General features: G+C 45.7%; 1 protein-coding gene across 4 annotated transcripts in view; it reads left to right on the top strand.

Annotated features, from left to right (window-relative positions):
- The window catches only part of NHSL2 (NHS like 2), a 118,700-nt gene extending 92,788 nt beyond the window's left edge, over window positions 1-25,912 (top strand). For 3 of the 4 annotated variants that reach the window (XM_077922387.1, XM_028714869.2, XM_028714870.2), the window contains exons 4-8: window positions 432-627; window positions 2,604-2,735; window positions 4,533-6,764; window positions 11,521-11,653; window positions 13,755-25,912. In XM_077922387.1, coding sequence (XP_077778513.1) covers window positions 432-627; window positions 2,604-2,735; window positions 4,533-6,764; window positions 11,521-11,653; window positions 13,755-14,031 — 2,970 coding nt within the window. In that variant the 3' untranslated portion in view covers window positions 14,032-25,912. The remainder of the gene's footprint in view (window positions 1-431; window positions 628-2,603; window positions 2,736-4,532; window positions 6,765-11,520; window positions 11,654-13,754) is intronic. The other variant, XM_077922388.1, reaches the window with a different exon arrangement.
- The last annotated feature ends 1,989 nt before the right edge of the window (window positions 25,913-27,901 follow it).

Genomic DNA, 27,901 nt, shown 5'->3' with positions numbered 1-27,901 from the left:
CCTACACAAATACATGCACATTCCTCTCTGTCCGAGGGCCAGGCAAGCAAAAGGCATTGCCGGAGTTCAAGGGTGCATTCTAGCCAGGCAAAAGCACTCCAGAAGGGTGCAAAACAGGGCCATGAAGGATTGGGGGTGGGGGGTTGACTGGAGAGGGAGGTGTTCCCTGGGGAGGGTTCCTAGGGCCAAAGAGTCCTGGAGCACTGCATTTGGCTCCTGGAAGATGCTCACTCCTGACTTAAGAGGTGGCAAGTACTTGGAGGACAACCTCTGATCATCAACTGCAGGAATGCAGCAGATCACCTGATATCCAAGAGCTGCCGGAAATCCCTTTCCTTCTGAATCCCTTCTTCTGAATAGTAGCCCTAGTGGAGTAGGGTGCTTGTGTTCGAATTCATTTATTCCCCCTCCTCCCCACTGCTTTCTGACAGCCTGCAAGCCAGCAAGTGAAGGAGAACGAGACAACCACGCTGGGGGTGAGGGCCCCAGAGCCTTCAATTAGCTTGCCCACTACGCCAGACAAGCACACCACCTGGACCCGAAGTGGCCCTCTGCCCTCCGTTGATGAGAGGAGGTTGCACCAGCCCTGTTCAACCCAAGCCAACATTGTTCCCATCAACGTCTCTGGTAGGGTTGTCTGTCTGTCTGTCTGTCTGTCTGTCTGTCTCTCTCTCTCTCTCTCTCTCTGTGTATGTGTGTGTGTGTAGTAGAGAAGAGGAGTTAAAGAGTTATCATATGACGCAGAATGGTTGGAGGTTGCAACAAACAAGGTTTTAGTTCACCATGCTGACCGGTGTGAGGCATGATGTGTCAGATGTCTAGCAAGATTGAAAAGCACAGGAGATGAAGGTTTCATTGCGACTCACATGAATTGGCATTTGTAGTGTGTCCCATCAGGCTAGGTCTTCTCAGAGACATTTCCCCCCTTGCTATGTCTCCCCCCCCCCCCACTTTTCTGCAGTCTGCTTGTGTTATTCAAGTTTCACCAGCATCTAATGCATCCAAGGTTAACCAGTATGCCTGTCTCTTTGTCACTTTAGTTGTTATGGTGCATGGTGCCCATGTACCGCCCATCTCACTTCCAAGCTTTGGCAGGAAGAGAGCTCAAGAATAACAGCAATTCATTGACTGCGCTCAGTCCTGACGCCAAACCATAATTTGGCGTTGATATTTGATCATAGGCCAGGTTTGCAAATCACGGTTTGCAAGGGACTTCCAAAGCAGGATAATCCGCCATGGTTTGAAGCTGGTTTGCAGACAAACTGGGGTTTGTCATTCATTTGTGGATTTAGGCATAACAGCAAACCACAGTTTGTGATAACTGTGGCTTGCTATTAATGTCAGAATTCGCAAACCACTGAAAAACCACATTTAGGCCATTGTTCAGTCACAAGATGTTGATGAACCACGGAGACAAGAGTGAGCTTATGGAAACTGAGTGGTGAGCGCTCAACCATGGTTTGTCTATTACAAGCAATAGTGTGATGGGGTGCTGAAAGCACTCTTCAGACATTACTGTTGGGGTAAAGGGAACACATAAAGTAAAGACATCTGCCTTGTTACATTCCTACTGTTACTGGCTTCTACCTTCCCCATGTTCCCAGTAGCATCAACTCAAAAATCTCTTCCCTGCTCTAAAGCCATTTCTACCCCACTTCCATTCCTGTTGGGACGGAGGGGTCATTGTTTCCTAAGTCCATGCCAGTTTTCCATGTGTTCATTCATAAGTCTGTATTGTTCTCTTTCTGCATCAATGTGTGGATTTACTTATTCTTTTTAACTGCATGAAATATTCACATTATTTTTTGAGAGTATATTATTCTAAAACATGCATTAACCTAAGACAATAATATTCTCCACACAACTTTGGTACTTTTACATAAGCTGACAAAAAGCCATTTCCAGAAATATAGTGGAATATAGTACAAATTTAGTACTCATTTCCATTGCTGTTTGCAAATTAGCGTATGTTCCGGTGTACAAGATGACTTTTTATCCCTGGAAAATCACCCCAAAAAGTCGGGGGTCATCTTATACGCCAGGTATACGTGTTGGGAAGGAGGAGAGGCAGCCGGTGAGCAGAGGCGCCCCTTCTGCTGTCGCTCCTCCTCCTTCCCCACAGAAGTCCTTCCGAGCACGCCGCTCACCCGCCCGCCGAACGCCTTGCCTCGGGCTGCTGCTGGCAGTGCTCAAACTCTATAATTTTAAAACTGAACAGCAAAAGTTGAGAGTTGTCTTATATGCCCAGTCACCTAATACGCCAGAATGTTTTTCTGGAAGCACATAACACAGAAATGAGCACTTTATGTTCTGCCATATGTCCAAAAGTGGCTTTTACATTGTGTAGAAGTTCAGATATATTGTGGAAATTAACAGCTTGGGAAATGTTGGGATAACAGAATAAACTTCATTCTGTGTGACTGCAGCCCAAATCAGTTTGGTTCGCTTATAAACTCAGGCTGAAGGAAGTCATTCAGGACCACAAGCCACCATTTGCCATCTTCCCATAATGTTGAATTCACCATCCTTCCCACATCTCACATCACCCTCTGTGTTTTCCCACGGTCCACCTGGATGGCTGAGTGTCTTTGTTTTGGCTACAGGACAGCCGTTCGCTCGGCACGCAAGTACTCGCCACTCCCTCTTCAACACAGAGACAGCCATGAATCCCAAGTCCTTGCTTCGCCGGAGACGGACGGTCATCGGCTTTCCCCACCTCGCCCTGCGGGACCCAGGTGACAAAAGCAATGCTGCCACTCTGCCACTAGAGAGGAGGGGGAATGGCTTGATGGCTTAGGGTCCCTCCAGACTGGTGTTTTCAGCGGATATATTCTGCAACATGTCATTGAAGCTATGCTAACATACTAGTGGTGGAATTATACTGAACCATACCATTCTTCTGTATTAGTTGTTTTCCAGCATTGCCACATTATTACCAGCTGGAGGGGCAGTCTTGCAAAACAGCACAATGAAAGCAGGACAAAAAGAAAAAAAAAGCTGAAACATTTGTGGTCTAAAATTTACAGGATTTCAGCAGCAAGTGAGCGGACATGCACTAGTTGGAAACAAAGCAGGGTGTCCACCCTTAAAACTCTTGCAGCTGCAAACAGTATTGAAAGCAGCATGGTGTGTTACTGCCCCAATATCATCATGAGCACAAATCATCAATGAACGCACAATAAAAAGGATGTCTGGAGGGACCCTTAGAAGCACTTGTAGAATCAAGACTTCCCTGACTCTGGCATATGTGAAGAACAGAATGTGAGAAGGGATGTTTGCCATGGGCTTCTTTATAGGAATTTCCTGTAGGGCTCCTCCAAAATACTGGGTTATTTACAGGGCAAAAGTAAATTTTTCATGTACACTCAAAATTTGTCAAATTTCAGAATCTGACTTTATGGACCATTTTCAAGCTTCATTTTTAGAATTCTGGGAGTGATCTAATATATTATTTGCTGCTTTTCAAGTAGGTTTGAAAAGTGGTTTTCATATGCAGATTTAAAAACCAGTGTCTGCAATGAACACAGAGGCAGAACAAGTCACAGAGCTACAGGATCAGAGCATCTTAATTTGGCTAGAAAAATATGAAGTTGCAGCTTAGCCGGATTTCAGTACCAACAAACAGAATCCATAAGTATTCCATTTGTGGGGATGTAGGTACATTTTTAATGGGAAGACTTTGTTTGAGAAACAGCTCCCCCCAAAAAAGTATTTTGTTCTAGCCCCTTTTCCCTTATGAACTGGCTCCCTAAGACTCTTCTCTGAATTGTGAATAAATGTATCTTGGGATATCCCCCTCCACCCCCAAACACCGCCATGCATCTATGTTAAGTAGGGAGGAAACATATTTGTGGCGTGGGGCAGAGAATAGGGACATTTGTAAGAATAGCCACGTAAGAGCTTGACTAGCAGACCATGCTCTTTAGGGCACGTCTAAAGATTTGCAACTTTAGAAATTTAAAAAAGGAAAGGAAAAACCTTTTATTATAGTGGTTCTCAAACTATGAAGTGGGGTGCTATTGGCTGAGGGGTAAAGCAACACCCATGGATGTGTTTTTTCTTTTCTTTGCATGATCAGATAAAAGTAAATAATGGGCCCACCTTTACCACCTGTCCAAGGCCAGCTGAGCTCTTCCCTCCCCGAAGCAGGAGGATGGCCAGGCCTGGATTTCTTTGTGTTGATGGGGGCAGCTGCCGCCCGGCAGTGAAATGTGAAGTTTCTACTTTTGGGGGGCAAACCTTATCCAGCATGAGGGCCACATTCTGTTCTGAGAATCTTCCAGGGGCCACATGCCAATAGTGAGCATAGCTGGAGAGAAAAGTGGGCATGGGGATGAATGTAAATTTCACTAGCTCTGGGGAGAAGGGGGCTGGCTGTTCAGGGGTGTGTGGTCTGGGGTTCACATAGAGAGGTATTGAGGGCTGCATTGAGCCCCTGAAACTCCCAACCCCTGATCTAAGACCTTTCAGTGTCCCAAGCAGGAGATCTTCCATGCTGTTCTTAATTCCTGCCTTTCTGCACTCCCCTGCAGGGAACAGCAACGGCCCCATTCTCAACCCTCCAGCGACCATTGCAGAGTCCGCCTCTTGCAATTTTGTCCCTGAGGTGGCTAACGGGAGGAGCTCCACCCACCAGGCCCGCTCCCCGCAGCCAAGGCCACAGCTGAGGAAGACCTTCAGTGACCTTGGGGGAGTTCTACAAGGACGGTATTGCCAGGGGCCTGCTGGCCACACAGACAACCCTGGGGCAGTGTATGCCAGCCCATCGTGCAACGGCCCCAAGGAGGACTTGACATTCTCCCCTGCCTGGAGTGCAGCATCTTTTGGCTACGTGAGCCCTTCCGCGAGCCAGAGTGAGCTGGTGATGGAAAGTGGGGCCCAGTCTCCCCGCAGCCAGAGGGGAACCCCAGACTCTGACCGGCCTGCTTCTTTCTTCATCAGCAAAGACAACGCAGTTGGGAGCAACGGGTCTGGGGCGTTCTGCGCTTCTCCTGACTCCCCTGTAGATGCCAACGGAGGCTTGAGGTGTGGGGCAGCGGAGGTCAAGGCTCGTTTAGTCCCCGCCACCCCGAGCGAAGAGGAGTGCCCCCAAGTGGAGAGGCAGCGGGTGATGTGCAAGTTCCGCGAGAGGTCTCTCTCCGTCCCCACTGACACAGCCTCCTTGTGCTCCATGGACATCGGGGGCAGCGAGACCTGTGCCCTGAGCTACCCCAGCGCCAGCTCCGAGGGCAGCACAAGCACAGACAACGTCTCGCTAGCGGTGGAGGAGGCTCAGGTGAGGTCACGGCGGCCGCGCACCAAGAGCATCTCTCTCAAGAAGGCCAAAAAGAAGCCCTGCCCACCTACCCGCAGCGTCTCATTGATCAAGGAGGGGCAGCTAAGCATCACAGAAGCTGGTGACGAGCCGCTGCCGCAGGACCAGAGACCAAAAAGTCTGTGCTTGCTGCCCGACGCACAGGCCCAGAGCCAAGTCCCTGGGGACACAACCAAAGAGCTGGAAAGCGTGCCGTACTCACAGCAGTGGTACATGCCAGAGTGGAGTCCTGGCGACCCCTATTGCTCTCTCTCTGGCTCCAGCACAGCCACTGGGACCACCGTGATCGAGCTCTCCAAGGCACGGGGTAGCTCTGAGTCCCTCCCCTCCCCTTCCGTCTCCCGGGCCACCACACCTTCCCAGCTCTCTGCTGAGGTCAACTTGAAAACCTCCTCCCCGGCGAGGCCGACAGGGGTGATGTCTCCCTCCAGCGGCTACTCCAGCCAGTCGGAAACTCCAACCCCAACCATCCCAACATCTGCCGTTCTGGGCCACACCCCGCATCAGAGTGGGCGCGCGAGACCCCTTGTGCCCGAGAGGAAGTCCTCGCTGCCCCCAGTCTCGCCCATGGAGCGAAGCCCCAAGTCACGGCTCTCCTTCGACCTGCCGTTTGCGCCGCCGTCGCACCTGGACCTCTCGGGGCTGAAGATCTCTCTCAAGGCCAAGCCCAAAGTGAGCCGGCACCACTCCGACTCCACCTTTGGAGCCAAGCTGGGGCCGAAGCTCAGCCCCGTGCAGCCCGTCATGCCCATGGTGACACAGCTGGACCTGCGCTCCGTCCGCCTGCGGTCCATCAGCCGCTCCGAAACAGAGGACAACCTAGAGAGCCTTGAGCCTGTCGAGGAGCCTGGCAAGAAGGTCCGGCCCCCGGTGGCAGAGAAGCCACCCCTTTCCAGGAGGCCCCCGATGCTCCTGCACAAGACCCCTCCAGTCCAGGAAGAGTCCCCCGTGGGCTCCCCAACCTCTCCACTGACACCCCAGGGCTCGGTCGCCGTAGAGAACGTTTACATAGTGGCCAGGAGGCCTGAGCACCAGTGGGATGCAGATGCCTGGAGCCCTATGGAGCCGCAGCCCCCCGTGGCAGCCGTCTCTCCAGCACAAGGGCCCCCGGGGACATTCTTCTCTGCCCGGCGGCTTTCCGAGGACAGCTTGGAGGAGGAGCTGAAGCCAAGGCTGCCGCTGGAGAGAACACCTGGCGGGGAGAGCCACAGAACCAAAGTCCCTCCCCCTGTCCCCAAGAAGCCTAGTGTGCTTTACCTGCCGCTGGTGAGCTCCCCGCTCCACCCAGGGGCCTGTGTCGGGGATCCGAGGTTGGCTGCCAGCCCTGTCATCATGCTGGACGAGGACTGTACTTATTCCGAGCTGACTCCGTGCAAGGCATTGACACCTGTGGCTAACACAGTGAGCATCAGTCCGACGACTGCAGGGTTGTCTTGGGGAAACGTTTCAGGTAAGTGGCTCTGCCTTTCAAGAGTCCATCCCTGGTTCTCTTCTGCCCTAAGGTGGTTGAAAAGGGAGCATAGTCCAGCAGCAGAGAGCACCTGCTTTGAATGCTGGAGGTCCCAGGTTCAAACCCACTTAAAAGTATCAAGGATGTGATGGGATAGATTGGTGCCCTCAAGATGCTGGAGAGGTGCTGACACTTACAGTAGACGACCCTCGGGTGGGTGGCTGTTTTGCACATTGGTGCAAGCATTCTGTCTCCCAGAGAGTAGCTTGCACCTGCTTTGCTCCTCCTCTGATCGTTTTGCAGCTGGGCTGCACTGAGCTAAGCCAGTGTTTGGGTTCGAATGCCATCCCAACCCTGGCTTGTGGTTAAGCTCCCTCCAGAGACTAACCACAGTCTGTAGCTTAGGTTTGTTCTTGGATACACCTTGTGGTTAGTCTTGACAGAGCTTAACTGCCCAGGCAAAACACTTAGCCAAACCTTAGCTTAGCCCAGTGCAGCAGTCAAAAAGTCCAGGCAAGGAGTCTGCCCAATCATGCGTTCACACCAAGCCAATATTTGGCTTCATGTGATGTGCAAACAAGGCCAGCATGAGGCAGCTACACACATGTTGAAACACAGGGTGATGCCTTATACCACATCTGACTACGTGACCATTTAACTCTGTGTTGCCTGCTCAGATTGGCAGCAACTCCTGGGGATTTTAGGCAGAGTTTTTTATTCCGTCACCTCCAAACCGATTCCTCTTTAGCTGTAGATGTTGTGGATGAAACCTGGGACCTTTTGCATGGAAGGCATGTGTTCTGCCAATGCTCTGTAGCCCCTTTATGTGAAAGAAGTAATGTGTGATGATTGCATTCAGGATGTTGTTGGGGCTTGTGTCTTTTGCTCAGCGTACACAGGCTGGGAAAAGGCAATTAGTCCTTGCTTTTGCATTATGTGCTGAATCCTTGTAGCCCTCCAGGTTTTGTTCGCCTCCTGCTCCCACCTGCCCCAGCCAGCAAGGCCAATAATAAAGGATGGTGGTATTTGTAGTCTAACAACATCTGGAGGGCCGCAGTTTCCCCTTCCTTCTTGCATAGGGGAAAAAAAAACTATATATCATGTGATTGTCACACATGACCATTTTTATTTGTGCTGCACCCTATAACTTCCTCCCAGGATTGCTTTCACATGAGAACTTGGTAATGTGTGAAGAAGCTCATAGGAAGAAGTTCTTCCCTATTCATCTTGAGATGCATATTTGATTTGATTTAATGTTTGTATTCTGCTTTTCCGAAATAATTTTGAACTCAGGGCAGCTCACAATCACAACAGTAGCATGAAAAATTAACAAGAATTACAATCATTTTACTAATATCGTATCTACTTTTAATAGTATATGTACTGGTTATTGCTTGAAATCATATCCTGCCTGCCCTCCAATGAATTCTTCCCCTCCCAGCTTTATCCTCATAGCAACCCTGTAAGATAGGACCAGTCCGAAGTCACTAAATGAATGGGGATTAGAACCTGACCTTCCGCTGTTCTAGTCTAACTTTCTAACTACTGTTCTGAATTGGCTCTGATGTGATATGATATGATGTGTAATGCCCAGTAGTCAAATATAAATGGGAAGAGGCAGACTAGCAAGACATCTTTAATTCTCTGATGGATGCTTGGACAATCTTGCTTTATGCTATGGATTGAAATAGTTAGTGGAAGCTACCTATAAATTAAACAATACACAAACCACAGCAAAATAAATTAACCCAATCCTGAGCAACTTTTGATTGCATGACAATCTAAAGTTACCAGCTAGATAGCAGCCTGTCCCTCACGCCCTATGTGCATTGTACATTTAAAGCAGGATCACACCACTTTAAATAGCCACAACTTCTCCCAAAGAATCCTGTTAAAATGCTGAGAGATGTTAGAGCCCTATTCCCCTCTCAGAGCTAAGATTCCCCAGACTTCCCTGGGAAGAGGAACTGATGGTAAAACTACTATGAGAATCGTCTCTTTGAGGGGTGTCCTAACAACTCTCAGCTCCCTTAACAAACTACAATTCCCATGATTCTTTGGGGGAAGCCATGACTATTTAAAGAGGTTTGATAGTGCTTTGAAGTTAAAGTGCAGATGTGACCTCGCTCTCCCACTCTCTCTCTCTCTTGATCTGTTGGTTTCTGTTCCTCTATATGTCCATTCTTCCTATTCTTCCTAACATCTTGTCTGTTAGCTTTATTCATTCCCCCTATTTCTTTCTCCCTCTGATCTCTCTTCAGCTCCTTCTCCAACCATCATCAGTCAGCTCAAACCTTCCCACCTTTCCCCTTTATATGGCCCTCATTCTGTACCCTTCTGGTACTTGGCATTTCTCGTGGACATAGAAGGCCTGCTGCTCCTACTTGGATCAAGCTCGCAGCTCCACCTAACGGCAAAACCCATCAGCTTAGGGGGTGTTCACATACTGCATTCATCTAGTGTACGATCTGTGTAAAAATAAATAAATAGCTGAGCTGTACATTTGTACAGTTCTTTACATAGAGTTGTTGGCACACCACATTCAACGAGTGCATAATCTGCGCATCTGCGTCCACAAACACTTGTACTATTGTTAACACGCAGTGCTCAACAAGTGTACACTCTTTCACACAAACAGTTCCACTTGTACCTGTGCTCAATGTGACTTGTCAACAAGCCTCATGTATCGTCCAGTGATCTTTACAGTCTGTTTTCCTGTGTACGCAACAGCTGAGTTGTGCAAATAAGAAGTGTGTGCTTTTTCACACAAACCCCGGCACATGTGGAGAGACAAGTTTGTCCCTGTGTTCATTGTAACGTGCAAACAAACCTTCTGTGAACACCTGAAGATCTTCAGGAAGGGAAGGGAATGCCTGTGAATTCTGTGTTCACTTGAAAATGGATGCAATAACAGGAGATCTGTGGTTAGGATCTCTCGCTTGAAAATAATAACCAGCAGCTGCTTCAAAGTGCTGCTCTTGGAGAGGGTATCGTACCCACATCTTCCCTAGCTCTTTCCCCAGACTAAGCCAATTTGGGGTTTCCCTCCTTGGGGTTGCTTATACTTCCTTCTTGTGTGTAGGTGTGGGTGTCATTTTGTCTACTTAATAACCAGTAACAAGACCTTGAATACAATAAAGGTATAATATTGTACTCAACGTATCTAACCTAAACTGCATCAGTAAAGACGGAGCAAAGCATTCTTAATCAGAAAACATAAATAAAACAAAGGAGCGATAGCTGGGGGAGGGATGCAATTTCTTTTTCAGTTCCGACTGAGTTACCATATTTTTTCCCCAGCTGGTTCTCTGTTTTCTTATTTATGTTTTCTAATTAACATTGTTTAGTTTAGCTTCGTTTCATTTTATCTTTCTTAATGTAGTTTATGTTATATATATATTGAGCACAATACGGTGCCTTTCTTAGATTCACAGTCTTGTTGCTGTTTATGCTTCCTCTTCTAGATACCCATAGTTTGCTTTGTTTCAGCTAGATAACCAGTGACAATCTTCCCCTGAACACTGGGAATAAAAAGGAATGGTGTTTCAGGGTTGCTGTTCTGAAAGTAGAGCCGCCCTAGTCTGATGTCACATCCGTACCATACATTTAAAGCACTCTCATACCACTTTAAACTGTTATGTCTTCCCCCAAGAATTCTGGGAAATGTAGTTTCTTAAAAGGGTCTGCACCTCACCGAATGACAGTTCCCAGAATCCTGAACAAACTACAATTCCCAGGATAAAGTGGTATAAGAGTGCTTCAAATGTATGTCCACCGGGCATACTTCTAAGTTCCAGAAAGTTGTGCTCTGGCAAATGGAGCTTTAACTCTTTCCTCTATTTTTCTCTCAACTCCCTTGAAAAGATATTTTTAGCTGAAAGGGGTAGATTAAAGGAGTTGGAGTTGGAAAGAAAGGTACAATTGCTTTCTCTGCCCTTCCCCTCTCCCCTCTCCCCTGCAGCTTCATGGGGGATGTGCAACTTCGGGGGGGGGATTTAGGAATGGGCAAGATGGAGAAAGTAGAAGGAAAAGTGGAGCCTATATAAGAAAAGCTTAAACTTGTATTTGAAGCTCTCTGGTGAAGGAGCTGATATTAATTGATATTAATCCCGCCACTCCTTTGCTTGCTGCTTTCCCATTATATCTGGGTTCACCCACCTTTTTGGAGCCTGTGGGTACATTTGCAAACAGGAAAAATGTAGTAAGGACAATGCACAACCAAGTACACACTACCAACTCTTTTCTTGACTCCAGAAGAATCCTCCTTCCCAGCCCAGTTTCAGCATAAGGGACAAGGAATCCTCTGGGCATCAGGAAAGGCCTCTACAGGTGCACAAAGAGGTGGTGGCAAGAATCAAATCAATGTCTTCATGTGCTATATCTGGTTATTGAAGATTAAATGAGCATTGCCTGTCCTCCCTGTCTCTCTGTCTCTGTCTTTGTCTCTCTCTCTCTCTTTCAAACACCCCCACACCTGGCTCCTCTGCCCAGGGATGGTGAACCTGTGTCCCTCTAGGAGTTGTTGGACTTCAGTTCCCATCATCCTTGACCATTGGTCACGCTGGCTGGGGCTGATGGGAGTTGGCCTCCAACAGCACCTGTAGGGCTCCAGGTTCCCCATAACTGTTCTCCAGTTGGCTGTTTCTGAAGTGCCTCTCTCCCACCCCCACCCCCACCCCACAAGCTTACCACCATCATCCCAGATCTCACTGGCAGGAGACCTGTTTGGCCAAGACTCTTGCTTTCTTTTCTTCAGGGAGCTCAGTGGGCTCAAGGGCCGAAGAGAAAAGCTTTGTAAGTGACAAAACCGCCGAGTCGATAACCGAGGAGGACGACGATGTGTTTGTGACATCCCGAACCACAGAGGATTTGTTTACTGTCATCCACAGGTGGGGGCCCATCCAGGTGTTGCATTTTGGGAGTTGGTAGCTCCTCTGAGGGTGTGGGGTGGTTTGCTCACCCCACCACTCTAGCCCCACCGTACGCCAGCCTTAACTTGGGGGGGGGGGGGGAAGACCCTTCCTGCTCTTTGTGAGCTTCATGCATACCCCACCCGAAAATCCTTCCTCACTTCATCCCCTGTTCATGTCCTCCAGAATCTGCACAACTCAATTCCAGAGACCTCATAATAGTTGCCAATCACCAGTTTGGGTCTATTCTCAAAGCCAAGCTCCTGTGCCGGTTAGGCATTTGTGGCCAGCCACTGCAGGCCAGCCACTCCATTTCAGGTGGGCTGTTTCGAACCCCACCTCCTGCACCACTTTCATGAGTGCTTGCTTGTTTTCATGCTGATCTCTGCAGCTTCTCATAAGGACCAGAGGCTTGCATTTTCAAATCGAATGCTTGCACCATGTCTCAGATACTCCCGTCACCCATTTCACCCAGGAATTCACCCAGTTAGAGCTTTGGGGAAGAGCTATAGGGTTCTATTCAGCAGAACAAACCAGAGGTGGGTCCCCCCACTGCATCAGGGCTGCCCTACCAGATTTCGAAGTAAGCAAAGCTATATCTAAAGAGAGAGGGCTCTGTAACATAAGTAAGCCAAGGGTCCAAAATGACCTAACTGTACTGCTGCATCCTACTTAAAGCCAGTCCCTGTACATCAGGCAGATGGAACTTGCAGCCTTCCAGACACTGCTGAACTACAGTTCCCATTGCCCCTGACCATTGGCTATGCTGGCTGGGGCCGATGGGAGTTATAGTTCAATAACATCTAGAGGCCCACCAGTGCTGCAAAGCGCGCAGTGTTTTTGCCCACTGACGAAAGAAAGTTCACATTCTGCTTCCATTCTAGAGCTAGCTAGAGTTTGTGCTTTCTTACTTCACTCACTTCTGACAGCACCCACAGGAGGTCATAATCCGATCATTATCCTCCTTGTGTTTTCCGTGTGGTTCCTCTGAGAGATAGCTCAGTCGGTAGAGCATGAGACTCTTAATCTCAGAGGTGTGGGTTTGAGCCCCACGTTGGGCAAAACATTCCTGCATTGCAGGGCGTTGGACCAAATGACCCTCGTTGTCCCTTCCAATTCTACAATTCTATGATTCCTCAGACCCCAGCAAACCTGCCTTTTTAGAAAGTTAAAGCACAGTAGTGCAGTCGCTACAGGTGTGGTAGGTTCTTAGCTCTACTCTTCCATCTTTTCCTGCAGATGTAGCTTTGATGAGCAATGTAAGTGAACCTATTGAGGTGAACCTAGTGCCACTCAGGACATCTCCAGTATTACCAGTAACTCTTTTAATGAGCCATAGAGTGCTTTTTCATCTATATTTTTAGCTAAAATTTTCAAAAAAAATATTAACATATTCACACTGTAGTGTTTAAATGAAGGAGATTTATTTTTAAGGATTTTTAAAATGCTACATTCTATCAACAAGTTTTTGGCCTAACACACTTTCTAACTTTTTTAAAGCATTTGTTTCCACAAGTGTCGAAAGTAATTGGGAAACAGTGCTTACGGTAAATAAGCATTTCAGCACTAATTAAATAACTGATTTTAAGAGGAAGATGAGTGGCAGAAGAGTGATTTTTATTTTATTTTAAAAACTTTGCTTGAGTGAATCGTCACTTCCCCGCCTAGGGAGCTGTGTCCCACCCATTAGTGTGGATGGAACATAGCAGCAAGCACATGTCAAAAAAGCACCTTACCCCCACATTAAGAAAAGACAGCTGCAATTCTGCTTGCAGCTTACAACAGGAGAGCAACGGCTGGATAGTCCTTGGGCTGCCTTCTCAAACCTGGGCCCCAGCCAGGAATTATGGGAATTGTAGTCCAAAACATCTGGCAAGTGCTAGGTTGGGGAAGGCTGCTCTGGAAACACCCATGGCAAATTGAACCATTGCATACAAAGCTCCCATTGTTTCCTCTGGATGGGTCCCATTACACCATTTTAGACTGTTACGGCTGTGCCAGCTCTGCCTAACCTCAAGTGACTTTCTGATCTGTTTGTGTGCATGTGTGTGTGTGTGTGTTTGCGTGTTTGCATTTGCAGGTCCAAACGGAAGTTGCTTGGTTGGAAGGAATCCGGCGAAGCCTTTGGCAACCGGCAGAATTCAAAGAGCAACGAGTGCGCTCCGACGGGCGTCACAAGAACCTCCAGCAGGAATGAAGATTTTAAGGCACTCCTTCAAAAGAAAGGTGGCAAGGGCGCTACAGGCATCCGTACGTCTGCGGCTGAACTTCTGAAGACCACCAACCCCTTGGCTCGGCGAGTTATGACCGAGTTTGCTGTGGACGGGACAATTCAGGGCCCTAAGACCCAGCCATGAGTATGTCGAGAGAGAGAGAGAGCTTTGTCATTTCGCGCAATGCCCTAATCCAACCCTTGGGGAGATCTGCTTGGCTAAGGGTCAGGGTGAGCCTACCACTCCATTACCGGGGTGGGGGGGGGGGGTTGTGTTGTTGTTTTTCATCTTTGTTGATTTGTTGGCAGTGGTGCCAGACTTTTTTCTGTTTCTTTTTTTACTGGAGGGGGGACTCCTGACCCAAGAAAAAGTGTCTTAAATGCAGAGCACACACTCATCCCCAATGGAATCAGCCACACATCTTGGCCCTAAAGGGAGGAAGCTTTTATATCTTTTTCCACACTGGAAGAAGGACCTGCAGCATGGGTGTTCCTAGACAGGGCTATCCTGCATTGGTATCAGACCTAGGCCTGGCACCTTCTTCAATTGCATGAGGAGTGGGATACATCTTCTCTTTTTCATCCTGATCCTCCTGCTTTCCAAGACTACAAATTTGGCGGGTTGGGGAGTCCCCCTGTGCTGATTTCTTCTCTGCAGTGAAGCTAGCTTGGAACTGTTCAGAGTTTCTTTGGCATGTGGTACTTTCAGTGCTTGTAGGATGCAATATATGGCTGTTGTGGCTTCTTTTCTTTTTAATCCCACCCCCCACCCCACCCTGCAGAACCTGACTTGATCCTTTTTAGTTTTGACTGCGAAACTCCTGAGGTAGTGGTGGCAGGGTGGAAAGGTGGTCACTTAGGAGGCAGGTGTTGTTCAAGCAGAGGAAGAGCAAAGATCCCTATTTTTATTGATGATGCCTGACGGTCATATCAGGGCTCAGCCCCACTTCTGTCATTCCTAGTCACGGGTCCGAGAAGCTATTTTGCCCTTTCGCTTTCCCTGGAGAAACCTGCTGCTTATGCCTGAATTGGAAGAAACGCCAGTCAGGTTTCCTGTGGACTAAGATTTGTTTCAGTTCAGCAGTGAACAGTGGGTTTTCCCGGGGAGAGCGGCGGGACAAAATTAAAGCCTCTCAGACCCTTGACTAGCAATCATGAGGCTTTTAATCTCAGGGTGGTGAGTTCAAGCCTCACGTTGAGCGAAAAAGCTCCCTGCATTGCAGGGGGTTGGACTAGATGATCCTCGTGTTCCCTTCCAACTCTACAGTTCTGTGATTCTTAGGATGAGCCCTATGACTCCAGTGTCCTTAACCTATTGCTTTCTGTTCTTTTGCTCAGGGCGGGCGAAATTCCCCAATCTGGCCTCATCACCCTTCAGCCTAATATTTCTATGCTGGCCCTTGAGAATTTTGAAATATTCGTTCAGCTCTCGGGAGGGCTGGCACCTGGAACATTTTGATACAGGATTGCTTCCCCCACTGCCTTAAATGCAAATATTCAGCTTGGAATCTGAAAGATTTTCCTAGCCCTTCTATATCCTTGGAACCAGAAATCCATTATCTGACCAGAAGCTCTTGTTAATGCTGTTGACCTGCTTCTCTTCACAGCCTTAAATGGAACAAAAGTAAATTGTCTTGTAGCTGCTGGGTTCCTGAGCTAATTGTGTCTTTAGAGCCGAATCCTGCACACAATGGACTCTGTCCAGCTGGGACACCATGGGGCTCTTTGCAGACACCAGACTTAGACTAATGGGCTGGTTCTTCAGTGCCATCTTGAACAGTGGGCGTATGATTGAACTGTACTGGTGGGGTAATATTGTTTTAAGGATCAATTCAAAGAGTTGGGGCTGAATAATCGTTGCAGCAGCTATCTGCAGATTCTTCACTTCCGTCCTTGGTAGGATTCTTCTTTTAACATCATGAAGATGAAAAAAGAATTAAAAGCATCTTGCAGCACTGTACGCACTTGCAGATGAATTGTGGCATAAGCTCTCATATACTAGAGCCTGCTTATTCTGATTAACTAGGTGTTTTCCTAAGCTGGGATACATGTGAGCAAAGGGAAGGGCATACTTTAAATGGTGGAGGGCAATTGGCCACAGAATTTACAATCTGTGGTCATTTTATGAAAAGGTTAAACCAATGGTGAACCTTCCAGAGGTTGTTGAAGCTTGGCTTCCATCAGTCCCCGCCAGCACAGCCCATGTCTCGGGATGAAGGGACAGGCATAGGCAAACTCAGCCCTCCAGATGTGTAATGCCAGTAGCATCTGGTCAGCTACACCTGACACATCTCCTCCTGAGTTTTAGGCTCCTGTTTTCCATGAGTCCTAGGGAGTATGGAAGGTGGGTCATTTAAAAAGAGATGACAAGGATCAGTAAAATGCGCAACTCCTTCCCCAATAACGTATGGCTCCTTCCAGTGATTATCTTAAACCTCGCCTATTTAACTTGAAGTGAGCAAAAATCACAAGATCCTCTGTAGGAATCTAGGATTTGCCATGCACCTCCTAAGATCAGTCTACCCATGTTCAATACAAAGTTGTTGTTTTTCCCCTCAGGATGCTTTCACATGCTGCAAAATACTGAAAAAAGACCAGTGTTCAAATTATGGTAGATAGGGTTTGGGGTTTTTTTTCTGAGAGGGGGTTAGTGAAATTCATGAGACTGATGCCGTAAACCTCCCCAATTTCAGCCAAAATATGTCCCACATTTGAAAAAGCAGGAGCTAAGGGGGAAATTATAAAAAGTTAGGGTGTCTGGGGGCGCTTTGCGTCACCCTTGTAATTTGGGAACCGAACGATGTCCCCACAGAATGTACATATTAGTGCTTAACATTCTCTTTTCCTAAATGCTATGGTGAAAATAGGAAGCGTAACTCATTCTTACTTCCTGTTTCAGTGATTGTTAGAACATGGGGAAGGGCTACAGCAATCACAGGTAAACTTGGCAAAAGATAATTTCTTTTAGGTATATCCAAAGGGGCTTGCTTGGAAAGACTAGGGGCATATTTACATTGCAAAATTTAGCTAGTTTGAAGTGAAGGTGGAACTCATGTGATCACACACACACACACACACACACACACATACGCCTGCTCCAGGAACCCTGGGAGCTGGAGTTGTATGAGGTTGCAAATAATGGTTTATTTTATTCAATCTCTATACCTATAGTTTCCAGGTTCATTGGTCTGGACTTGTGACATTTAAATGGGCCTGAAACTGGTTGCAACTAAGGGATGAAGGAGTAATTTGCTTCTGTTTGTATTGAAATGCATACCAATGTAACCCACACTTCCTGAAAAATATGTGAACTGAAAAAGCTAGCCTTCAAAATCTGCACTCCTCCAAATTTTGTCATGCAGTTCTCCGGCCAAATAATGTTTACAAAAAAATGTGCCTACTATCATCATCATCATTATCATATATTTCTTCATCGCCTTCTAAACAACCATCTCAAGGCAATTTTCACGTAAGATTTTTGAAAACACACACATACAAAAACACACAAAACACATTTGAATCAAGACTAAAACTCTAGCAAAATAAACACTCATGGTAAAGGCCCATTTATCCCACTAGGAAAACTGTGTTCAATTTTAACTATAGTTACTTGACACAAGCTAACAGCCTAGGTTGCAAAGCTGGCTTGTTCAATTTATAGTTAAAATTAGCCACAGCTTAGGTTTCAAACATTGCACTAAACCGAGGCTAATCTAAAATAGAAGCTTCTGCTCATCTCACAAGGACATTTTCCCTGCCTTGCTATGTACTCCCTTGGAGAGCTTTTCCTGGCTGGGATGTATCTTTTAACTGTAATAAAATTACTTGCTTGTCTGGATGGGGGAATGGAGAAATGGATGGGTGTCACAACATTTATCTTTTATGTAGTTGGAATGTAGCAGTCACATCCCTTGAAGTGTCCACTTTTGCCTCTGGCCCTTCCCACCCCTGGTTTTCAGGTCCTGGGCAAGTTCCCCATGCGGGAATTCTCCCCTCAGGCTGGAACAGGTTCCCCATGATTGCTTTAGTCATACATCCAAATCCAGGTATACACTGTGTCTCAAAACTTGTTTTCCATGCAGTACCTGACTGCCTTGCTGGCAGGGACTGGAGAATCTCCTCATTCATCTGGCCACTGGTCTGATTTTCTGATTACCAAACGTGCCCCTAATGGAACAGGGTAGTAATGATAGCCGATAGCTAATGTAAGCCAATTGCAACTTCATAAAAAGTGAAAACAGGGTGTTTTTAAAATACTGCGCTTAGTTTTGTATGACTTCCAGGGTACCCTATACAGTACAGTTGTATGAAATGAAACATATCCTGCCCAGGATTAATAATCTAATGTTGGGTTGCACCAGGACTTAGTTTTCTCTGTGTGCCTTTATGTGAGGCTGTGTGTGTGATTATATAGCATTAATGCTGGTCAAATTAAGTATAGTTGCCCGTATCAGCTAATCCTCAAATGACGGTCTCCTCTTGCAGAACTTTGGTCTTTCAAATCATCGGGTGGAAGGGATATGCATTATTTCTTTGCCTTGCTATGACCCTGCTCTAGCCATCTTGGGAGTCCTGCTGTTTATCATTTAACAAATGCATTCATCTCTGTGTGCGTGCTGGGGAGTAGGAATGAAATGGTGTCATGGTAACATAAGTGGTCATATATTGCTTATAGAAAGACATAGCCAGCATGAAATTGGCTGGAAAGTATTTGTACTCTCAAATCATTATGAAACCGAGGAGGATGACCTATTTCCCAACAGTTGGGCAGAAACTCAGCTGTTCAAGTGGTCAACTCCTAATGAGAAAATTGTACATAATGTGATTGGTCCTAAGAAATAATGACACTGAAAGCATTTTTTTAAAAAATATATATATATCTGCAGAAGTACATAATGCTGCCTGAGTCGGCAAACGAAGGTTTGCAGGCACACTTAAATGAAATTTCTGAAAAAGAAACAGGGTTTTAGCTTAGCCTTATCTGCTAACTTTGTACAGTGGTACCTCGGGTTACAGGCGCTTCAGGTTACGGACTCCGCTAACCCAGAAATAGTACCTTGGGTTAAGAACTTTGCTTCAGGATGAGAACAGAAATCGTGCGGCGGCAGCGGGAGGCCCCATTAGCTAAAGTGGTACCTCAGGCTAAGAACTGTTTCAGGTTAAGAACGGACCTCCAGAACAAATTAAGTTCTTAACCAGAAGTACCACTGTATATGCAGGGAAATTAAGTTTTGAAATTTAGCACCGGGGAGCTTTGAAACATGCTATTCCACAATCAGCAGTCTGAAGCAGGGCAGTCCAGGAAGAACAGCAGTACGTTTAAATTGTTCTCTTAGGCTGCAATCCTAAACATGCTGACCTGGAAATAAGTGCCATTCAGTCGAAGTGTGGCATTCATACACAAAGAAAGGCTTCCTTTTTATTGGTCCAACTTGCATCAAATACATTTGGTTTCTCGTACTCTCGAAGAGCTGGAAGAAAAGCATGCACACTCTTGTGAGCCATTCCAGTCCTTGGTGAAGCATGCAATTCTTCATCAGTTTAGACTCCCATTTCAAAACAACAGTCAGCAATTGTTGATGAGATTTAAATGCTTTGTTTTCAGAGGAGTAAAATGGTAGGGCTCTTAGCAACGTTCTTCTTTCTCTATCTCTCCCTCTTATCTTTCTCTCTCTCTCTGTTTCTCCTTTCTTTCTTTTTTTGCAAGAGTCTAAAAATATATATTGGATTTTGTGCTGCCCCCTAGGTGAGAAGGCAATTTGGGGCCCAACAGTTCAGGAAGCCAAGCTTATAGACAGCTCCCTCCTGATGTTTGCTATTTGAGCCCATATTCATTATCTCAAGACTGGGCTTTAATCTGTGAGTTGAGTCAGCACACTTCCATGGTACCTGTGCTCAAGAACCCTGCTGGATATGTGCCAGGCTGATGCAAAGCCCAGCCGAGAAAGGACAATGAGCCAAATGCATATTCCGAAATTAAATGTGATTCAGAAATGGGAAGTAGCCTGGGAAGTAGTTTTGCAGCTTTAAGCCAAAACAACTGTTGGATTCCGCACAACCTGCTTTCCTCCTTATTATGCTGTGAACTGGAATGCACATTGCTTTTTCTTTCTTTTCTTTTTTCTTTTAAAAAGAATCTCTTCCTTCACTTTCTTTATCACATCAGCCACATTCAGAGGTGATGCCCTGCAGACAAAGAAGCCTTTTTAGCATCACAGCTGATTATTACCATTGTCTTTTTGCTGCAGGGGAATATCATTGCTGATTTTTTCTGAATTGTACCAGGCATGTGGATCTTGAAGAAAGCTATCCCACATAGTGAGTCCACAGTTAGTGCCTCATGTTGACAATTCTTTATCATTTTGCTTAGCTATGCAGTCTGACAATTCAATTAATGGCTGTCAAACACCATACTAAGTCTGGAAGTCTATTCAAACCTATCTGGATCTTCTTGGGTTTTCCTCCTCTTCTTATATAATCACTGTATATCAGCTATTCTGCAGATTTCTGGGTCCACATTATTCAGGAAGAGCCTGATGACACATGTCTAGTGCTTGATGGTTGCAACATTAAATGATCATTCGAATGTATGAAGGACCTATCACAGGTATAAGCTTCCATTGGCTTCAAATATATTGGCCACATTCACACATAACAGCAAGCCAGACTTTATGTCTTCTTGTGTTTTACTGTGAACAAGTGGTATTGCTAGTCTGTCCGGCCCAGTTGCTTCTGATTCAATCCTGGCATGGACAATATAGTAATGAAACAAGCCATGACTTCTGGTTACATCTGAACTGTGTGTGTGTGTGTGTGTGTGTGTGTGTGTGTGTGTGTGTGTCATGGTTTGTTGCTCCCTAACAAGAAGCCATGAACAGGAAATCAAATACAAAGCATGGTTTAAGGTAGGCTAATACTTATGGCTTGCTAGGGAGAAACAAAGTATAATCACTGCTTCAATATGACCAGAAGCTAAGGCTTCCTAGTTTGTTTATCCTGTTTGTGCCAGGGGTGAGCAATCAGGTACACAATAAACCACAACAAGACAGGAAATCTGGCTTGTTGTTATGTGCAAAAGCAGCCAGTGACACACACAAAAGCAGTTCATGCATTCAGTCGTGAGAGGCCAAGCAATAGTGTGGACAACTGATCATTCCATTTCTGATATTTGCCTAGCCAACTCCTTGGACCAATAGCACCAAGGCCTACTGACCTGAATGCATTCAGTCTAGCCTCTGTAAGCCAAAAAAAGAACATGGAAAGAGCTTCAATCTCTAGCGGCCCTGACATGACTATTAACTGAATGTTTTCATTTGACGTGGAAGATTAATGAGTGACCTATAACTGAATCTACATCTGTGGTGTCAAGAGATGTTTCATGTTTCTTTGGTTTTTTTTAATGTGTTCTGGCCAGTGAAGTGACCGACCTTTTCTGTGTTTGTAATGTGTTCCTGGACATTTCCTTTGTACAGCCCAAAACCAAAGCTCAGGCTTCTTCTGTCCCTCTGCAAATTGTTTCTCTCCTTCCTGCATGAAGCACTTCAGCAACAGTCATCCTAAGAAGCAGCAAGGCTTCTTTCTATTAATACTCTTTTGTTTCCCAGGAGGTGTTACCTGCCCCTTCTGCTTGAATGAACCAGAATTTGCTTTAAAATGTGCTTGGCTCCAGTTGCTGCCACTGTTAGTTTGGCTTTAATTACATGTTCCTCCATCTGTTGCCATGGATTTGCACAGTTAGGTCTGTAATTAACTTCCCAGCTCAGACGTTCAAGAAAAATATATCATAAAAATGTCCACGCTTCATTGATTGTGAGGGTTTCCCCCCCTGCTCTTTTTGGTTCTGCTTTTGCTGTTGCTTTTCCAGTTAGGCTAGAAATATACAAAATTGTGATGGTGGTGGTTGAAGAGGAGGGACTGTCCTCTTCAGTGGTCCCATCAACATGGCTAAATGTTATCCATCCCCTCACCTGCAAAGTGGGTCAGCACCAGGTAGCAGCTCTGCAGATTAATCCCCTTTCCAGTAAAATGGGATCTGGTGAGATTCTAGCTTAGGAAATGAGGTTAAGGAAGATGGTAGTTAGAAGGATGAAAAGCTATGAACAAGACAGTGTGTTTTCCTTATTGGAGAATCTACCAGGTCTCCATTCCTTCAACCCTCTCTTCTTTTTTCTTAAACAGAGTTTCCCAGGGCCCTCTGTTTCTGTATCCCAGACTTATTTGTTGCACTTGCTGGGTGTGATTCCTAGACTCCCTAAAGGGTCAAACCAGTTTATTAAGCATCAGTTTATTAAGCATGCACCTGCCATTTAAGCTGTCCAATGGGGACAGGAGTGAAACTTTCCCCCTCCCCTCCCCTCCATCTCTTCTTCTGCCTCTGCTTCTGCTTCTGGACTTCTCTCTGCCACAGACTCTCCCTGCTCAATAAGGCCTGTTACCTCTTCAGCTTCCGACACCACCTCCTCTCAGGTTTCTCCCTCTTCTTCCTCTGACCATGCATTGCCATCCCACCAGCAGTCCCCGAGCTCTGAGCTTTCTTCCCTTGGGTTTTTTCCAGCTGGTGCCTCCCACCACCCCTCTGTATCCAACCAGTCCATGACAGATTGCCTCTCCCTACCATTGATCCCGCTTACAACTTTTGTCTGTTGCTCATGTCCTCCAAGTCCTGCCCAAGCATGGTTGGAGCTTGACTGGAACAAACACAAGCCAGAGAACCAAAAGGGCCCTCTGGGGGCTCTGGCACCATCCTGTTATGTAGTTCTTTATTTCTCCTCCTACCCACAAGTGGCTCATTACCAAGGTCCACGTGATTGGCACTTCCCTTTTCCAAATCTAACAGCCAGGCAAATAGAACTTGTGCCAGAGGGGAGAAATGCAGGAAAGGGGAAAGCTTTGTAGTTGTTTCAGAAATTTCTGCCCAGAGCTCTGAGGTCCCTGATGTGGTGCTTGTGAGCACCATGGTACCCTCAGATGCACACCTTGGTGTCCACAGATATCCTACTCCTCCCAGTTTTTATTTGTGTATATACATATATATATATATATTAATAGAGTATTTTTGGTTCTGTGACAAGTTGTCTTTGGGAGAAGGGTGTTGCCTGCCTCCCCCACACACCCCGTGTTCTGTTTGTTTGGGGGATGTGTGTGTTTTGCCTGCTGATGGGGGGGGAGGGTGTTGGGATCTGAGCATCACCAGATTTTCCGCTGTGAAATGGGTATTTTATGGTGATCTCAACATTTTTCTTAGGTTTTCATATGTGTCCCCAGGCCCAGAAAAGTGGGATTATGGGGCTACCCTTATCCTTCAAGCAAAACTCAGGAATGCGCTGAAGTACCAATGATTGTAAACCCTAACAACCTGGATTCTTTACATTTTTTTCAGAGCAGTCGTCCTAAGGCCAGGAGCAGATACAATATCCTCTGCTTCCCCAGACAAGTCCTGGTGGCAGAATCATTTGCCTGTTGGGTGCCTTCTGTGGTTTTCATTCTCCAAAGCAGGCAATCGATAGAGTAGGGTGGGTGGAATTCTCCAATCTTGAATCTGCTTTGGTGTGGGGCCGGGGATGGATGTATATACCCAAATTCCTAAGTCTGGATCCTGTTAGATTTAGGGGTGGGGAGACTTCTAAAAGTTTTGGGTTTGCCAAGTTAATACCTAACATTATGGGCTTAAAAATCAATCAGATAGACTCAGGTTGCAATCCAATGCATGCTTACCTAGGAAGAAGTCCTGTTGAACTCAACGGGACCTACTTCTGAGTAGACTTCTATAGAATTGCAGGTTTTGTTTTTAACATTGAAATGCTGGATTTTCTTCATTTTTTCAAAATGGAAAACCTGCCATTCAGATTCTTAAAAATTAAATAAAATTGAGTGAATTCCCCCCCCCCAGATTTAGGATTGGTCCCCTTTTGCCATGAGTAGTTCTGGGTTATTCTTTCTTTTCACCTACCAGCGAATCCATTTGAATTTAACAGGGTAAAATAACTGCGTTGCTTCGCAGCCATCTTCCTACATAGATATATGTGTGTGTTCTTTCAATCACAGCTTTGACAGGGGATTTATCATTATTATTTTGCAAACTTTCTGGCAGCTTCTGACTGTCAAGGCACAGCCTCGACCAACCCTCCTCATAACCACTTCCTGCTGTAGTTGAAATCAGACCTTGTGTATGTGTGCTCCCATAAAACTCCCACTTCAGCATGGTTTTAACTATGGAAAGGCAGCATGCAAATGGTGGTGGTGGTATGACTATCAACAGTAGGAGTACCAAGCAGCAAAAGCCAGTGTGGGATGTGGCATTGTTGGTAGGGAAGGAATTCGCTGGGTCCACTTTTCAAAGCAGACCAGCCCAGTCCAATGGTCCTGTACTTGCTTGCAGGAGCACAACCCCTGATCAGATTACAAAACTCTCTGGATTTGGTAATGCAGTTTTCAAGTACAAAAAACAAAATTAAAAATGTGTGCACAGAAGTATGTATTTTGCAGTTAAAATGCATATTTGGTGGGAACGCACTGGGGGTAGGGGGGGCGGCATTTGTCTTGGGAGAATACATACAAAAATGTCTGCAGTCATGTGAACCATTCAACTACGAATTTTTCATGCATTCTTAAAAATAAAAAAGCACTGCACAAAACAAGACCGAACCGACCTAAGATTGAGTGTCAGTGTAAGTGACACAGGACAGGGAGTCCACCCCTAACTGCTGGCAATTGCTGCAGAGACATGAATGTACCATTTTAGCTCATTACTGGGCCAACAGGATGAATGTTCTCCCAATGTAACAAACCCGTTGACCAGGACAAGTGTACTTTCTCATAGATGAATCATCGCCGATCATAGGGGAGGGGTTGGTCTTGTGTCCTTGAGATATATAGATATATTTTTTGGAAAATCCCCACAAAGGGCTTCAAACAAGCACTTTCACTTCTAATGAAGATTCATCCCATGAATGTATTTTGACCACACAACACACACCACAGGTGCAAGGAGAAGCAGTCTGCTTTGCTTTTTGCTTTTTTTGTTTTTAATTGTCAAGCACCACCACGTTACAGGGTGAATCTACAAAGATAAGTGCCGGATGCTTTCTAGAAAAACTGTTGCCTGAATGTGTGGCCGGTGAGCAATGAAATGCCATTAAACTTTGTATAGTGTCACGTAGGACTGCTCAGGAAAAGAAAAGAAAAACCATTGAAAAGGAGGTGAAATGGAGAAATTAGCAGTGGTGGCTAAACCTTTACTTGATTGCATTATAATGTTGAGGCTGCCGGATTCCTGCTAGCAAGAGATTTGCACATTGGTTTTCATTCATATCTGCCTCAGAACCTTGCCCTCCTCCCTTTTGATTTTCTGTAGAATAAAAAAAAATCCATCTTTGGACTGCAGTTCTAAGCATATTTACTTGACAGCAAGTCCTGTTGAACTCAGTGGAGTTTGCCTCCCAAGTAAACATGTTTAGGGTTGCCCTCAAAAAAGAAAACATTCATTAATCCTGACACTACACCCATAAAAAACACGCAAATCCTCATTTTGCTAGAGGATACCTGTGCTTGTCTTTTCTTTAACTGGGTTACAGTTTTTTAAAAAAACAAAATGCCTAGAGAGTAATTATTCTTTATTCAAGCCTGCTTCTCTTAGGAATCCATTTTCCTTGCTCTACACCTAAGTGGATTTAGATAAACCTTCCCCCCCACCCCCACTCCTGAGGTATTTCTGTACAGTCTAGGTAACCTAAGTCTCCTACCTATACTTTAATCTAGCTATCTCTATATTTGCATTAGTCTGTCTTATCGTGAACCGGTCACACAAGAATGACGGAAACAGTTTATTGACTCCTTTTGTGCGTGTCAATGAAAAATTGATTTGGGGTGCTCACACCCTCTTTTGAACTCAGATTCTTGCCACTGTACAGTATATGGAGATGCATAGAGAGACTTTTTATATTTCTGAATGTTGTACTTTTTAACTCCTTGCAAGCTTGGTAATACACTATCTAAATGTCTAAAAAACAATAATGATTGTCTTGTAAGTCTGTTGTTATTTCCTTGAACCTGTGGGTTGCAAAGGTGATGGGGAGGGCGAAGAGAAGCCCCAGAGGGTGAATTACACTCTGAGCAAAGAGTGGGGGGGCGGGGAGTCATGCTGGAAGATTTCAAGCAAGTTGGATGTGTTAACCTTGAAGACACATCTCAGGTTTCCTTCTACAATGCCCTCCTGCGCTCTGCTGTAATTGGTTCTGCCCTTGTTTAATTCTAGGGCTGCCACTAGTTTAAAGAATCCATTGTATGAATGAGTTGATTAAGTGATTGATTAAGCAGCTGAATTTACACAGATGTGCCAGTGGGTACAGCAAAACTTCCAAAGAAAACATACTTTTTCTTGCTTTTAAACTATTGTGTGCTATGTCTTGCAACGGGCACACTTGAATGCAGAAGGCTGGCATTGGGTTTCCTCCATGCTAACTTTCAGCTTTAAAATTGCCTTCTCCCTCTCTTCCGAGCCTTCACTGCTTTCAGCCATGTTGAAAAAGTATGACTAAAAATGTAGGAATGGGGGAGAAAATCGATACTATTGAAAATGTAATCCAGACATGCCTACACCGCAGTTTCCAAAACAATATGCAAAGCCTGTGAATCCTCACACCCCAGCAAGCTGGTCCCTTCATTGTGAGTTGGTGAGGGAGGTTGCTTTCTTTCTCCTTGAAAAGTACATAGAGCTGAAGGAGGAAGTTGGAAGAGCAACTCAGGTTAATGCTTCTGAACCTGACTTTTCCTAGAACCCTTCTAAAAGAAGGAGAGGGGGCAGAGACATTGCAAGAGGAGGTGCCACTTAAAAATCCAAACTTGTCCAAGGGCCTAAAAAAGTAGGATACCCCTAGATTAGTACAAGTGATAAGGAGGTTCAAGTACGTAATAGATATCTCTCTTTTTGACAGTGGCATTCCAGCCACTTTTAACATAACACACATCCAAGAAGCCTGTCTGTGTAATTACGTTATCTTTTCACATACAGACTGTACAAGCTTTGTTGGAACACCTTTGTTGGAAGAAACAAATATGTCCATCAGCAGAACCATTGTTGGAGACAAGAAACAGAAAGGGTGTGTGGGGGTATGTGTGGGGTGGGGGTGTATTTAAAGGAACCTAGGCTTTGAAGACTGGTGGAATTAAGAATTTTTTCCTATTTGCTTGCAGACGTTTGAGTTTACATTCCATTTTCCCTCCTTTATTTCCAGTCACAGGTGTTGCTGCGGGGGTAGGGGGTATTACTAAAGAACAGAGAGGGCACAAATACATAGGGTGTTCATCTACACAAGCCCCATTGAAATGAAAAAGAGCTCCCTGAGGGAGCATCAGAGTGTTCCTGCAGAGGTCATATCCACACCCAAGGCTTCCCCCCCACCCACCCAGAACTCACTGGAACTCAGTTCTGGCATCTCTCAGGTGGGCCCCATTGCTATTCTAAGAGGATGAGGGATGTGTTCATAGTGGGTTCCGGCACCTCCTTTTCTAGAAAAATAGCACTGTCCACATTTAAAACAAAAGGCTTTCCCCAAATTTTGCTATAGTTTTTATTATTAAATAAAACTGTACTTTGTTAAGGGTTGGCTAGAGCTAAATTACAATTTACAGGATTATTTGGGGGAATTCATGCGCCCCGAATGTATGGTGTTAATGTGATCTCAGTGTCCATTCAGTTGAAGATGTTGGGGATGAATAGCCTGAAGAAGAGCCAATTAAGAGCCAATTTAATACCCATTAAAGAGCTGTCACGTAGATCAAATTTGGGGGTTTTATTGCTCCAAATAATAGGGCCCAAAGTCTGGTGGCTGAAGTTGTTTTACAGCAGAACAGACTGCCTCAGCAGTTGTGGGACTCTTCCTCCTTAGACATTTTTGAGCAGAAGCTGAATGGCCACCTATGTACCTGGAACATGCCCCAGCCCCCTTGAGCCCATTAAACCTTCTGGTTGGGTCCTCTGGACAGTAGGAGCCTAAGCTGTGCTGGCCCACCAACTG

This window comes from Podarcis muralis, chromosome Z (genome assembly GCF_964188315.1).
Source record: "Podarcis muralis chromosome Z, rPodMur119.hap1.1, whole genome shotgun sequence".
NCBI lineage: Eukaryota > Metazoa > Chordata > Lepidosauria > Squamata > Lacertidae > Podarcis > Podarcis muralis.
Note: the sequence above shows the minus strand (reverse complement) of the source record. Positions and strands in the feature narration are given on the sequence as shown.